At 39.5% G+C, this 14,053-nt stretch overlaps 1 protein-coding gene across 6 annotated transcripts in view; it reads left to right on the plus strand.

The window, feature by feature from the left end:
- Nucleotides 1-11,440, plus strand: part of PAK5 (p21 (RAC1) activated kinase 5) — a 182,275-nt gene extending 170,835 nt beyond the window's left edge. For all 6 annotated transcript variants that reach the window (XM_070732655.1, XM_070732660.1, XM_070732658.1 and 3 more), the window contains 3 exons: nucleotides 2,624-2,749; nucleotides 5,538-5,672; nucleotides 8,371-11,440. In XM_070732655.1, the coding sequence (XP_070588756.1) occupies nucleotides 2,624-2,749; nucleotides 5,538-5,672; nucleotides 8,371-8,526 (417 nt within the window). In that variant the 3' untranslated portion in view covers nucleotides 8,527-11,440. The remainder of the gene's footprint in view (nucleotides 1-2,623; nucleotides 2,750-5,537; nucleotides 5,673-8,370) is intronic.
- The last annotated feature ends 2,613 nt before the right edge of the window (nucleotides 11,441-14,053 follow it).

Consider the following 14,053-nt stretch of genomic DNA (forward strand, 5'->3'; position numbering starts at 1 on the left):
GATTATGATTTTTAAGTGAGCGATTGCTCACTGCTCAGCTTAGAGGGAACTATGGGTACCACTGTACTTAGAGACAGTTTTCACCCCCTTGATTTTATTAAAATAAACTTGTGTCCCGCCAGCAGCCCGTGCAGCTGACACCCGAGTCGGAGAGTGAAGAGGCTGGAGAGGACTCTGTGCCAGAGGCAGAGAGTCAGCCGGGGCCTTCATAACCTCCAGCACCTCATATCAATGATGAGGAAAAAGATGAGGAGCCTCTTCTCATAAGGCACACAGAGCTGCCAAAAGGCAGGAATGGTTCCTCAGGAGGAGGTCTCCTCGAGAGTAAGGCTTGGGCTAATTGGCCACTCCCTTAGCCTATTTAATGGATAACAATGACATCAAAAACTCTGCAGGAAGCAATGTTTGTTTGCTCATGTGCCTTCGTGTTCTGAAAACGTCTGCTCAGCTTATCTGTTTTGACATTCTTCCTGCGGACTACTTTTAGGTATTTTGCCAACCCTTGTAAGCTTCTTGAGATATCTTGAGATATCCAGAACTATTTGATTAAACTTAATTTATGACTTTATGGACATGCTAGCTGTTAATGCTGTTTAATTAACAGCTGGTTTTTCAACAAAAGACTGCTTAACTTGTGTTTGTGTGTGTCAACTACTAAGCAAGATTTGAACAAACTGTGTGCTACTTTCTTTCTGGTAGCTGAGGCAGAACAAAACTTGAAAGTTGGTTGAAACTAGTAGCAGTTCATAGTAATAAACAAGAATGTTTTTATGCAGTTTGCATTCTTATTTATGTTTGCATTTCTCAGTTTATGTTTTACAAATCAATTTGCAAATCAAAAGGCAGTTATAAAGTGATATTTGCATTTTCCTGAATTTTGTGAGACAGTTCTGCTGTTAGAACTACTAATTCTAGGAGCACGCAATTGGAAACCATAAATTGTGATATGGAAAAGAGCAGCAGGAAACATCCTGTTAAATTTTATGTATTAGTTTGTCCAACATATACAAGATAGCAAGTATAAAAATGAGCATGGATATGAACGAAGAAAATGAATACAAATAAATGGGGCAGTAGGGCAGGGATGGTAGACACACTGGTGCGCTTATGCATGCTCCCTTTACAGACATCTTAGGAATGGAGTAAGATCCATAGTAGACAGTTTAAGGTTGAAGCTGTGAGGTTTTGATGATATAACAATGGAGTCGGGTACAGCATTCCAGGCATTGACCACTCTGTTGCTGAAGTTGTATTTTCTGTAATCAAGTTTGGAGCCGTTTACCTTGAGTCCGGTTGTCTGATTGTTTGCCCTATTATTGAGGTTGAAACTGAAAAAGTAATTGACAGGTAAAATGTTATAGCAGACAATTTTGTTTACTATACTTAGATCAGACCGCAGGTGGCAGTTCCAGATTGTTCAAGCCCAAAATTTCAAGCCTGGTGCATAAGAGATTCTATTGTGAGTAGAGGAGTGGAGAACTCTTCCTGTGAAATATCTCTGGACCCACTCAATTGTATTAATGTCTGATATACAGTGTAGGTTCCAGGCAGATGAGCTGTATTCAAGAATTGGTCTGGCAAAGGTTTTGTATGCCCTAGTTAGCAATACAATGTTACCAGAGAAAAAGCTTTGCAAAATTAGGTTAACAATTCTTAATGACTTTTTGGCAATGCTGTTACAGTGAGCTCTGGGGCTTAGATCGTTTGAGATGTGTACTCCCAAGTCCTTGACAGAATGAGGGTAATCTACGAGGTCATGTGTAGAACAGAGAATGTGTATTAGTTGAGATTTGGAGTTGCCAAATGTGCGACCATTCTGACACATGGTCAAGGTCGATTTGAAGGGCAGCAGCATTGTTAGTGGTGTTAGTTTTACATCATCAGTGAAGAGGACACAGCTGCTTTTAATATGATTGCATAGGTCATTGATGTAAAGCAGAAAGAGTATGGGTCCTAGAACGCTGCTTTGGGGGACATTGCTATTAACTGGTGCCGGATTTGATAAGGCCCTCCTTATTTTGACTATTTGTTGACAGTTTGACAAGAACATGTCTTTTTTTGAAATAATTTTTAAAAATAATTCTTTCCACAAACTTAAGTAAAAGTTTCCTTAATAAGAGTAAATAAGAGGTATGCAAGACAATGCAATTAAATTTATCATTGGGAAGAAAGTATTGAAATAGTAGAAAATGACCTGTTGATTTAATTGGATGGGGAACCTACAGCCTTGCAACTTTTATCATTGTCAACCAATTCGATTTGGCTTTTAGTGAACTGCTCTCTGAATACCTCACTGCTATTGGTTCCTGAAATAGTCTTCTAACAAGTGCTTCCTATTCGGCTTGGTAGAGGTAGCCCAGAGAAAGGAAGAAAGAGTATCTTTTTCAGCACTGAAAATTTATCCCAGTGATACTTTTATTCCATTAATTGTTGGTGGTCTGATGCATCTAACAATGGTCAACGATTCCCACTGACACAAAGTTTCTGTCCTACAATGGGAAAAAAGGTTCCCCATCTAAATGTGTTGAACAATCCGAATTATGGGTCTGCTTAACAAATGGGAGTAATATTCACTGTCCACTTGTTTAATTCTGCACTGCATGGTGTGTTATTTATTGTTCAGATAAAGCTGTCAGACTTCGGATTCTGTGCCCAAGTTTCAAAAGATGTTCCAAAAAGAAAATCACTTGTCGGAACCCCATACTGGATGGCCCCTGAAGTGATTTCAAGATTGCCTTATGGAACCGAGGTAAGCATAACAATTAGTGGTGGGATTCAATATTTTTTTTACTACCGGTTCTGTGGGCATGGCTTGGTGGGGATGGCAGGGGATGGATACTGTAAATCTCCATTCCCTCCTCACTCTAGGGGAAGGTTACTGGAAAATCCCCATTTCCTCCTGATCAGCTGGGATTTGGAAGGCAGAGAGTAGATGGGGGCAAGGCCAGTCAAAGGTAGTATTTACAGGTTTTCTGAACTACTCAAAATTTCTGCTACCGGTTCTCCAGAACTAGTCAGAACCTGCTGAATCCCACCTCTGAAAACAATGATCTTGCTCCATTCAGCAACATAGATTATCTTTGGAAAACAATAATCTCCTTTAAAATCTTTATTTATTTAAAGCAATACAGCTTGAACATATTTCTTCCAGTCTGGATTCAGCCTGGGATATTTTACTGAGATGCATTTGATTACTCTATGACCTTTGGAGGTCTCAGGGTGGAGGTAACACATCCATCCTGTTTCCTCTTGGAGCTGCTGGTGACTTACAATATCATCAACAAGGGTATCTTTCTGGATTGACTCAGGGAGTTTTGAATAGGAGGCATGATGTTAAAGAACTTCCCTTCCTTTTTTCCAGGCTTCGGTCCAGATAGTGTTGGTTGGATGGAATTTGTCTAGAACTAGAATTGGACCACCTGGAGTTAATCCAGAATGCAGTGATAGGGATAGTTACTTCATACATAACGTCATTACTGTTACTATTCCACAAGAAAGACAATGAAAACCTGATTCTTCCCTTGGGGACTTGAGTCAGGATGATTGGAGTTCCTGTCCAGAGAAGCAAAAATTGGCAATTAATGATAATTTCTTGTTCTTTGCTAGTAGTGGCTAACATTGTGTTTTGGTTTACTGTACATCACACAGAGCTGCATTGTATGAATCAAACAGCCATATAAATGCTATAAATAAATTAAAAACAAATAACAAATAGTCTCTTTGAGCAGTTCCCATAACATTGATAAAAATCAGATTATCCCTCTGTTCACATCATACGTTTTACTTGGTTACTAAATTAATCATTTTCTGGCTTCGTACATGAATCCGTAAAGAAACAAGTGGGCTTGAATTGCATTCACACATTCATGCACACAAACTCTGAACAAGGGTAAGGCTCACCAGGTTTACTTAGCATGATATATGAATACATCTGCTAGGTCTTTATGTGACCAGGATCTGCATGTTGCATGAGCAGAGTTACTGTCTGAACAACATCACCGAAAAGAAAAAAAAGGGGCAACTTGAGAGAAGCAGTGAATCAAGCAAATAGATGTCAAAATTGCATAATAATTCTTAAAATGAATGACTAAAATGATAAATCTTGGAGAAAGAAAAAGTTGAATATCCTGGTTTGCTAAGATACAAAGTGTCTTTCTGTTGCAATGGTTGTTTCCAGGTGATTGTTGAAGAAGTGTAACTTCAGCTGTGCTACTTTCGGGGCGGTATTTTACAACTAACTTTAGATCTGACCCACTGTCAGTCAGAGCAGCATACACAAAGCAATTAATCATAATCTCCGTGATTCACTGAGAGTTGTCGATCATTGCTATTCTCATGAAATAATTTGCAATGGTAATTTGATTTGCTGGGGAGGGCTAAGTTCCTAAATTCCTTGGTTGATGTGCTTATCTTATGATGATCCCAGTAAAGTATTATTAGTGAGAACATAATCAGACAAACTTCTAAATCCATTATGATGAGTCATTTATTCTTTAGAGCAGCCAAATTACCTTAAGATTAGCAGTCAATGAAATATTCTAATTAGTAAAGCTCTCCAACTTGGACTGCAAACCCATCTAATTTCTAGGCAATAGCAAGGAGCTAGTATTTTCTGTAGCTAGTGGTTGCCAGGATCTTTGCAGCTGAAATTTGAGGGTCCTGCAAATTATGGTAATAGCAATAACATTTAGTGCTTTGCAGCCTTTTCTACGAGTATACAGTCAACATATTGCCAACCTAGGTCATCTTTTTACCAACCACGGAAGGATGGAAAGCTGAGTCAACCTTGAGTAAATGAGATTTGAACTGCCAAAAGATTGGCAGCCGGCAGTCAGCAGAATTAGCCTGCAATACTGTAGTTTAACCACTGCACCACCACAGCTCTTATGCTCCATCTAGATTGGTGTTGGTGTTTGTTACCAAAGACTTTCCTACACCAATCATGTGTAGACTTTTGAGATATGAGGACAATTAGTAATGGATAAATTTTATTTCCATAGTTAAACTCACCTAAACAGGATTTTTAAAGTAATGTTTTGATAGAAAATCCTTTTAGGTAAGAACAAAAGACTGTATGTATGTTTTTATTTACTGGGTTTTTAAAGATTTTTTATATGTATAATTGCTATTTTAGATTTTAATTATTAGATTTGTCTCTGTACCGTTTTTATCACTGTTGTGAGCCGCCCCAAGTCTACGGAGAGGGGCGGCATACAAATCTAATAAATACAAATATAAATACAAAAAGGCAATGTTAGCTACAGAAGTTAAGTGTGTGGCCAATCTGAAATCAGATGTGCATTGCTGGCATCTTAAGATAGAGTCCTGCAATGCCAAGCACAAATGACTTTTTAAAAAAAAAATAAGGAGGGTATGAAATGATGAGAATTAAACATCTGTATATGGACCAAAGACAATTTCCTTGTGTGTCTAATCACACTTGGCCAATAAAAATTCTATTCTATTCTACTCTATTCTATTCTATTCTGGTACATTTAACGCAGCTTATTTGCACTGTCATTGGTTCTATGTTACAGGTGGACATCTGGTCTCTTGGCATCATGGTGATAGAAATGATAGATGGGGAACCGCCTTATTTCAATGAGCCACCTCTCCAGGCCATGCGTAGAATCCGAGACAATGTACCACCAAGAGTGAAAGACCTACACAAGGTGGGAATGCTCACCTTTCTTTTGAATCTTGTCCTTATCATTCTTCTCCAACATCTTAGCTGAAATACATGGGGATAACCTGAGGCCCTAGAATAGTGATGGCCAACCTTTTTTTTCTTCAGGTGCCAAAAGAGCATGAGCGTGCACTATCATGCATGCACAAGTGCCCACACCCATAATTCAATGCCTGGGGGGGACGAAAACAGCTTCCCCTGCCCTTGGAGGCCCTTTGGAGATGGGAAATAGCCTGTTTCCCAATGTCGGGTGGGCCCAGTAGGCTCGTGTTTCGTTCTCCCCAGGCTCCAAAGGCTTCCCTGGATAAAACACCCTCCCCCACCCCCCAGAGGCTCTCTGAAAGCCAAAAACCAAAAACACTCTCTCAGAGTGTGAGCCAAAAATCAGCTGGCATGCACGTTGGATTTGAGCTAGGGCAACAGCTCGTGTGCCAGCAGATATGGCTCTGCGTGCCACCTGTGGCACTCATGCCATAGGTTCCCCATCACTGCCCTAGAACAACACCTAACCTCAAACTCACTATTCATATTCCCAGAAGAGCCTCAACATGGATATTAAAGTCAATTTCCAGAAGCACACACGTATGACTGATTCAGTTGGATTCATTAACGTCTTTATAAACTTAGTAAAAGATGAATTTACAATACCATAAGCAGAGTTATTTTTCAAGCAAACACAAGCAGGAATTAGTTTCATTTCAGAGGAGAGTGCAGATCTGGAGCCACACCAACCTTAAGTTTCAATTTTGATTCTCTGCACAGACTCAGAAATGTTCAAGCTCCCCATTGGCTGACTTAGTTGCTATGCTTATTCATTGGCTAACCTTGTTAACATGGCTCTCTCAGTTATGAATATTCTAACAATGTAGACAACCCAGAAGACTGTTTCAAACAAACAGGATGAGATGGTGCAAATTTTCTTTTTCCCCATGCACAAGATTATGCAAGCCCATTTAGCTGTCTAAGTGTAGGCTTAAACTCACTTTAATCTCTGCATTAATTTATATGTCTGTAGGATATTTATATAGAATGCTCTAAGCAGAAACAGTTGATATACTTGTATTTCTCCTTCCATTTAGCCGTTACTCTTCTTCTATATGCTCTTAAAAAGGTGAACTATATGAAGCATTCAATTCTGTTAGCCATGTAAAACAGAAGATGAATGTTTAAGGATTTTTCATTGATATACTGTAAACCTTATATTCCCAGTTGTCCTATTGTTTATTAATAAAGAAAACAAACAGTTTTTATACATAAAACTGCATTATCCCTTGTAAGAATGTGTACATGAATACCCCCCCCCCTAGCAACCTTTGAATTAATAGCAATTTCCCAAGAGGGTACAATTAAATAATAAAACCTCTTCTATCCTGGATCTATGTAGCTTAAAAACAAAGGAAGAATCCACACGCTGATTTTTCAAATCAATCTTTTTATATATAAAGTCTCATTTTGTACAAGCCAAAGCCATGCATGAGATATAATCTTGGTAGTTTCTCAATGAGAGTAATTAAGAGGTATCAGTTCCATGGCTAGGCTGCTGCCAAAGATCAAAGCTTCTGGCGCATACCTTCATGAGATAAGTCTCCAGTTTCACAGACTTACTTTTACAGCTTCCGAGCATCTCCGCAGACAGGGCACTTTTACTTCAAGAATTTTAGCAGGAAAATAACAGGTGGCTAGCATACCCTGGCTAAAACCTCAAACTTCATCCAACTCCATTCCAAAATGTTGTAACTCCACCCCAAATTAGCCACATGCCACCCTTAAATACGTATAAAAAGTGTTCAATCATTCCCTAGAGTTACAAACTACAGACTACTTCCTTGTCCCATACAAGTATTCTTGTCTTTTTCTTAGCCTTCTAAAGCGGGCAACTAGCAAAGGCTCCAGATCTTCCTCCTCCTGTCAAACTCTACTGTCACTGGCACATCTACCACTTCTGGTGGTCCCTTGGGTTCATCCAGGTCTATTTCTTCCTCACTCTTGCTCTCTGCATCAGCTGGCAACACCACTGGTCCAGTTTACCAAGATGGGCCTGGCTCATCCTCCTCAGAATCTATCATCACCAGAGTTGGACGAGGAGCACTCACAACAAAACCAAACAAAAATTTCGAGTGAAATTATATGGGCAGTATATAAAATGTCAAAAACAGCAGCAACTACTGTTGAAAAATATCTTGGCAGCTTCATAGAGCTCCGGTTCTATGAAATCAACTCCCTCCCTGAGATTTGCACAATCCCCACCCTCCTGGCCTTCTGAAAGGCGGTAAAAACATGGCTTTTCTGGCAAGCCTGGAGCCGGTGAATAGTTCCATTTTGCCCCAGCTAAATGATTTAAGGGCTTTTTAAATTGTTTTACTATTTTTATATTGTCATTTTCACATTGCTGTCTGCTGCCCAGGGTCTGCAAGGAGTTGGGCGGCCTACAAGTCACAATAATAAAGAAATAATAAATAATACAGCATAGGTTCAACTCAAAGCTTGGGGAAGCAGATTAAGTCTCCTGCTGGAACAAGATAAATTTCTCTCCCATGTAAATCATTATCTTGGTATGATTGGGAGCAAGTAAATTATGTGTTAAATGAAAGACCTTTGAAAGCTGCTTTTGGTCTGCAAGTCCCAATCTTGTGAGGTGTGGTTTAGATGTTGGTGGCCTCACAGTGTCATTTGTTCTTTCCTAGGTTTCATCAGTTCTCCGTGGATTTTTAGACTTGATGCTGGTGAGGGAACCTTCGCAGAGAGGATCTGCACAAGAACTCCTGAGGCACCCATTTCTGAAACTGGCTGGGCCTCCATCTTGCATAGTGCCTCTCATGAGGCAATATCGGCACCACTAAATTCGGCTGTTTTTGTTCGTTCGTTGATTTGTTTTCCAGGAAACAAGTGAAGCAATGAGGTTGGGTGCTGCCAAATCAGCAGTAAGCGGTAATGATCCAGTGAGAAATATGCCACTGTTGACATGGCTCAGCATACCGTGAAGGGGTCACAGCGAAGATGTTACTTGGATAATTCCTGACAATGTCGACAGCTAGTACTCCTAGGAGAAATTGGATTTTTTTTTGGCTTGAGTCAGAGCAAGAAGATTTGATTTTAAACCATCCCGTTTGGACTGAGGCAGGGGGAACTTCCAGCATTACCCCAATGGAAAGCCAAACTTTTATTGCAGATCAAAGCAGAACAACACTCCTGCTACATAAGAGACACTTTTCCCCCCTGAATTTTAAAAAAAGAAAAGAAAAACAACCCAAGAAGCACTTTTTATCTCGGTTATAGCAGTGTGATGTATTTTGAAATGAATTTGTAATTTTCTGTACATTGCTTTTGATAATTTATGTACTTTGGTGTCATAGTTGCTAGTGGAGGTGATCGGTATTACTTAGCAAGTATTAGAGCGAGAGCTTTCCTACTTTTTTAATCTCTTTTGAAGAGGAACAAACTTACATGCACACGCACACACGTGCAGCTTGGAATGTGGATTAGATTTGCTTATCTGTGCCAGGCAAACATGGCTTCATTTTGCAAAATGTTTAAATTGCTGGCCAATGCTGTATTCATTCCTCCATTCCCCCACAAAAATGTCAAGATTTCAGTGTTGTTTTGAAGCGATAAGCACCTGGAGAAATCTATTCATGCTTATGGAAAAGGTTGTGTCGCAATTCATGTATTCATTGGATGAAAGTATCACGTCTTTTCTGGTGGTAAGCATATGATCAGTTAACAACAACAGAGGAGAAATCAGCTGATCAAGAAGAAATTTGGCTGCCCACCAAAATCTATGTCATTTCTGACTATGTACATTCAGCTTGAAATTACAACACTTAAACAAGTCAGTGAAAGATCTAGGAGTCATATTCATACTTGTTAAGCTTGCTGGCATTAACCTTGGTTAGTTTCTTTGTGAATTAGTTAGTTATGTGACACCAGCCCACTTGATTGGATCCATAAACCGTGTAGGCTTAAAAGGGAGTTAATAAATAAACCAGGTTGCATGTGTTGTGTTAGTGCAGCCTATACTGAGCGACTTGTCCCATTGAGACTTAGCTGCTCTGGAATCAAAACTTATGGGACTTGTATTCCGGCAATGGATTCAGCCAGAGCTAACATTGGATGGTGCCAGATCGAAAATGAGACCAGTTTGCAAAACAGACCAGTGTCTTTATGGTGTTAGATTGGGTTGCTTATTTCATGACTTGAGCTGAGTGTTTTTGCTTCCATTTGAATTCCAGCAGCCCTTCCCTGTACTAGGGTTTATACGTTGCCACCATGATTCACCATGTATCTTGAGTGCCCATCCCAGAGCTGGGCACTAAGAGTAACATCCCTGATGTGTACAAACAGCGGCTTCATTACCAGTACTTCCTTGTGCCATTATACCACCCAAGTGGAGTGCCTGGAATAACTGTTTTTTCTTTCCCTCACCTAAATTCTCTTTTGTCCCTTGTCCTTGTGGACTATATATCCTACTTGAGGTCATCCAAGCAAGTGCAGCTGCCCTTGCAGACTGTACTGAAAAGCCAGTATCTTCATCCATCTCTGAAATCTCTTAAAGTGGGACATTCCAAGGAGTGCTGCCTGTCCTTGTAGCTGGTCTTTAAGCAAGCCAGTTCAAGGGCCTGACCCACGTTCACATATCCTCAGAGCAAGGAAGGGCTTCCTGTCGCCAGTGCTACCGGTGCATTCCTGGCGGGGGGGGGTATCTGCACAGAATCTCACGTGAGGATGCTCGCGCATGCAATTTCACCGATTTCTAGCGATTTGCTTCCACGAGCATCCTCAGGCAAGATTTGGTTTCCAGTGCATGCACAGAATCCTAATCTCCCACCGACGTGCGTGCCTGCCCACCGGTCAGCTGGAGCTGTACATGCAGCTCCATTTTTTCCAACCGGGACTGCACACCTGACCGTACCGGTTGCAGCCCACTACTAGCTCGGAGGCTTCACACACTTCCTACTTTAGGCTACCGAATGAGGAAAGCTGCATAGCACACACACTTTCATCATTGCATTGCATCCCCCACACCGCACAACACACTGAACTGCCCACAAGTGGTAAGTGCATAAGCTGGAGTTTAGCAGCACCAATAGTTCAGCAGACACTTGGGCTTGCACACACAATAATTGAGCCTCCTTTTGTAGCTTCGCATGTGGCAGACACCCACTCAAGGCACCTGTGGGCAAGAGAATCTCTGCTTAGTCTTAACAACGTGGATATTGCTTCATTTGACTTCGTGCCAAGTCCAATGCCTCCCGTTTGTCTTCATTATTTTTATTCAGGCTTTAGAAGTCAACCACCAAGTGGGCGTTTTCTGAGTTTAAATCAAAGTGTTGTAAAAATTGGTTAATGTGTTTTGCCATACAGGAGAAAAAACTGTCTAAACCCCTTTGAAATGTTAATTTAGCAATGGCAACTACAATTAATCTTACGTTGCTTGTTTGGTAGATTTGCATGTTTACCATAGACCTGGAAGGATTTGCTTTTATTAAGTGCTCCATAATTATTTCAGTCAGTGGGAGGGGGTTATTTATTTATTCATTATGTACTGTATAACTTGAAAGCCATGTCTTTTCTAACCTGGACTTTGCTTTTCGTTTTGGGTTATGTTCACCTGATTTCACTTGAAGAAAACTGTCTGATCCTAAAACTAATGTCTCTGGATAGAGCATTTTGCATTGTGGTGGGCTTTCATTTTATCAGTAAGTTGGTTGATACCCATTGTAATAAAAGAGAAGCCAACCCAGAGGTTAGAAAGTTGCTGATTTGTGAATGAGTGGTTAATGAAGATATTTTTCCCCCATTCTGTATATTGTTTTTTTTTAATTCAAGTTAGAACCCATTACATTGTATACATTGATGCACTACTTTTCTTTGAATGTACATTCAGTCCCAAGTTTTTTGGTTAAGAGGTGCATAGAATTAAGGCTCTATTACATCTTGGACATGGGTGGGTGGTAGGTAACATTTTGTTTCCCAGAGTCATCTTTTGATGGGAGGAGGCAAAGAAAGGAGGTTGTCATAATGCAAAAATGAATGGTATCATATGGTACAGTAGACAGGATGGGATTTCCTTTTGCAGATGGAGGGGAGTCTATTTTAAGAGGGAAGCCATTTTAAACCAAGTTATTTCTTTCCCATTAAAAATTGTGTGAATAGATGGTGGCACAATGGTCAGGATGCAGTATTGCAGGTTAATTTTGCCGACTGCCAGCAGTTCAATCATGACAGGCTCCAAATTGACTCATCCTTCCATTCTTCCAAGATGGGTAAAATATTAAGGGAAATAGGCTGACTCTATAAACTGCTTAGTGAGAGCTGTAAAACAATGAGGGTATATAAGCCTAAGTGCTATTGCTAATTATATTTATTCAAAATACATTCAGTTCAGTTAATAAAACCCTTATTTATTTTAGATAATTCCCAAAACTATATTTTGGTGAATATAATTTATATTCAGGATTGATAACCTCATATAGATGAAGCTGCTGAGGAAGTGGCGATTAGTTATATGCATTACTCCACCTACTGTTCAACCTTCTTCAGAAAGATTAATGTCCTACATATGGCAGGTGAAGATGACTCATTGGTAGTGTTGAAATAAGTATATTTCTTTGCTGTAAATTCATAATAAATTGCATCTTATTAATTATTCAGATTGTTTAGATAGAAAATTTGCACACTGACCATGGTTTGTTGAACAAGCCATACTCATTTTCACATCTACTGTTAGGACACCACCTTTTCCAGGTTGTGGACAACATTTCTTCTGAATGGTTCACTAAGGATAGCACACCCCAAAATCAACGTGCTTATGCCACATGCTAAGTGATTTACTGTAATGTTAAATGCATTTCATTGTTTCTCAATTATTTGGTATAATTTTCTTTTCATGTATTTGCTTGAAATCTAGAAGTGCTCTGGACTTCTATTGCCCAAGTTGAGAAAGGGTATATGGTATTTGAGCCATGAATCATGTATCCACATCCTAAGCTTAGACATAACATAACGGATGCAAATGTTAAAATGACCACAGGATGGCAGTAAAGACCTAACGGAAAGACTTGGCTGATATCTAGTGGCCAGTCAAAGCTTTACAGATCAGATTTATTTATTTGTTTTGTACAGTACACAATAATACACAATAAGGGTTATAGAGGATATAATCAGGTAGAATGTATTAAAGGGGGAAGAGAGGAGAAAATAAAGGAGTGAAATATAACTATGAGAGAATAGCAGAAAAAGATATAGGTATAGAAGAGAAGATACATGAGATATAGGAGAGACAGTACGGTGATGGAGAAACTACAGTGACAGATTCATTGATAATGCTAAACCAACCTAGAATTAAAATTTTATGCGTTAAATTAAGGGTGATCAAAGTCAGTCATACTACTGTGTGGTAACTGCGTTTCAAGATTTCAAATAGTTATTTTTCCTAGGGCAGATGATGATGGGCCTTTAATGCTGCTCTGAACTACTTTGAGGAAAACATACTCCAGATACCTAACACCAGAAAGAAAAAAAATAATTTTATCACGGCAGGAGAAAAACGTAAGGAATAGCTTTGACAATTACAACTATAAATCTTGCCAGGATCATCCATGTATAGAAATCCATATTCGTAAGTAATCATGGACTCACATCATCTTTTTTTTTTGAGTGAAAGTCTATAAGGAAGAAAGTGATTAACCTCTGCAAAGCTTGAATATACTGTAAGTCCATAGAAAGGACTCCTAAACTGTTTCATGAAGCAGTGCCCATCCAGGGCAGACTCTTTCTCTCTGTGTGAGTGCATCTAATGGTGATGAAAGCACTGTTGTATTGTTTCATAAAAAAATGTTTCCATAAAATCCCATTTTAAATCATTCTTCTATTTTGTCCTTAGTCTTTGAAGAGAAAAATCAGTGTAAATATTTGACTGATCTGTTTACTGCTGCAAATAATCTGACATTTATTTATGTACTTATTTTCCAATTTATATGAAACAAGGAGCAATTCTGGAGAGTGTACTATTATAGTCGACCCCTCAACAGATAAAAAGTGACCATCAGTTCTGGATTTCTAATTACTCTGACTCCCCTTAGTCAGCACAATCCAATGAACACTATTCCTACCTTCCCGAAATTATAATGCTGAAATGAACCCTATGACAAGAACAATGAGCTTCGTTTACCTAACCCGGGGTGGGCAGTTAGCTCTTCTATGACATCTGGACTTCAACTCCCAGAATTCCTTAGCTAGCATAATTGGCTCAGGAATTCTGGGAGTTGAAGTTCACAAGTCATAGAAGAGCCAACTTTGCTGACCCCTGACCTAACCAGTTCTTATATTCAGCATTCTACAAGTCCAATTTTCTAGCAAACTGATCAT

This window comes from Erythrolamprus reginae, chromosome 1 (genome assembly GCF_031021105.1).
Source record: "Erythrolamprus reginae isolate rEryReg1 chromosome 1, rEryReg1.hap1, whole genome shotgun sequence".
Lineage (NCBI taxonomy): Eukaryota > Metazoa > Chordata > Lepidosauria > Squamata > Dipsadidae > Erythrolamprus > Erythrolamprus reginae.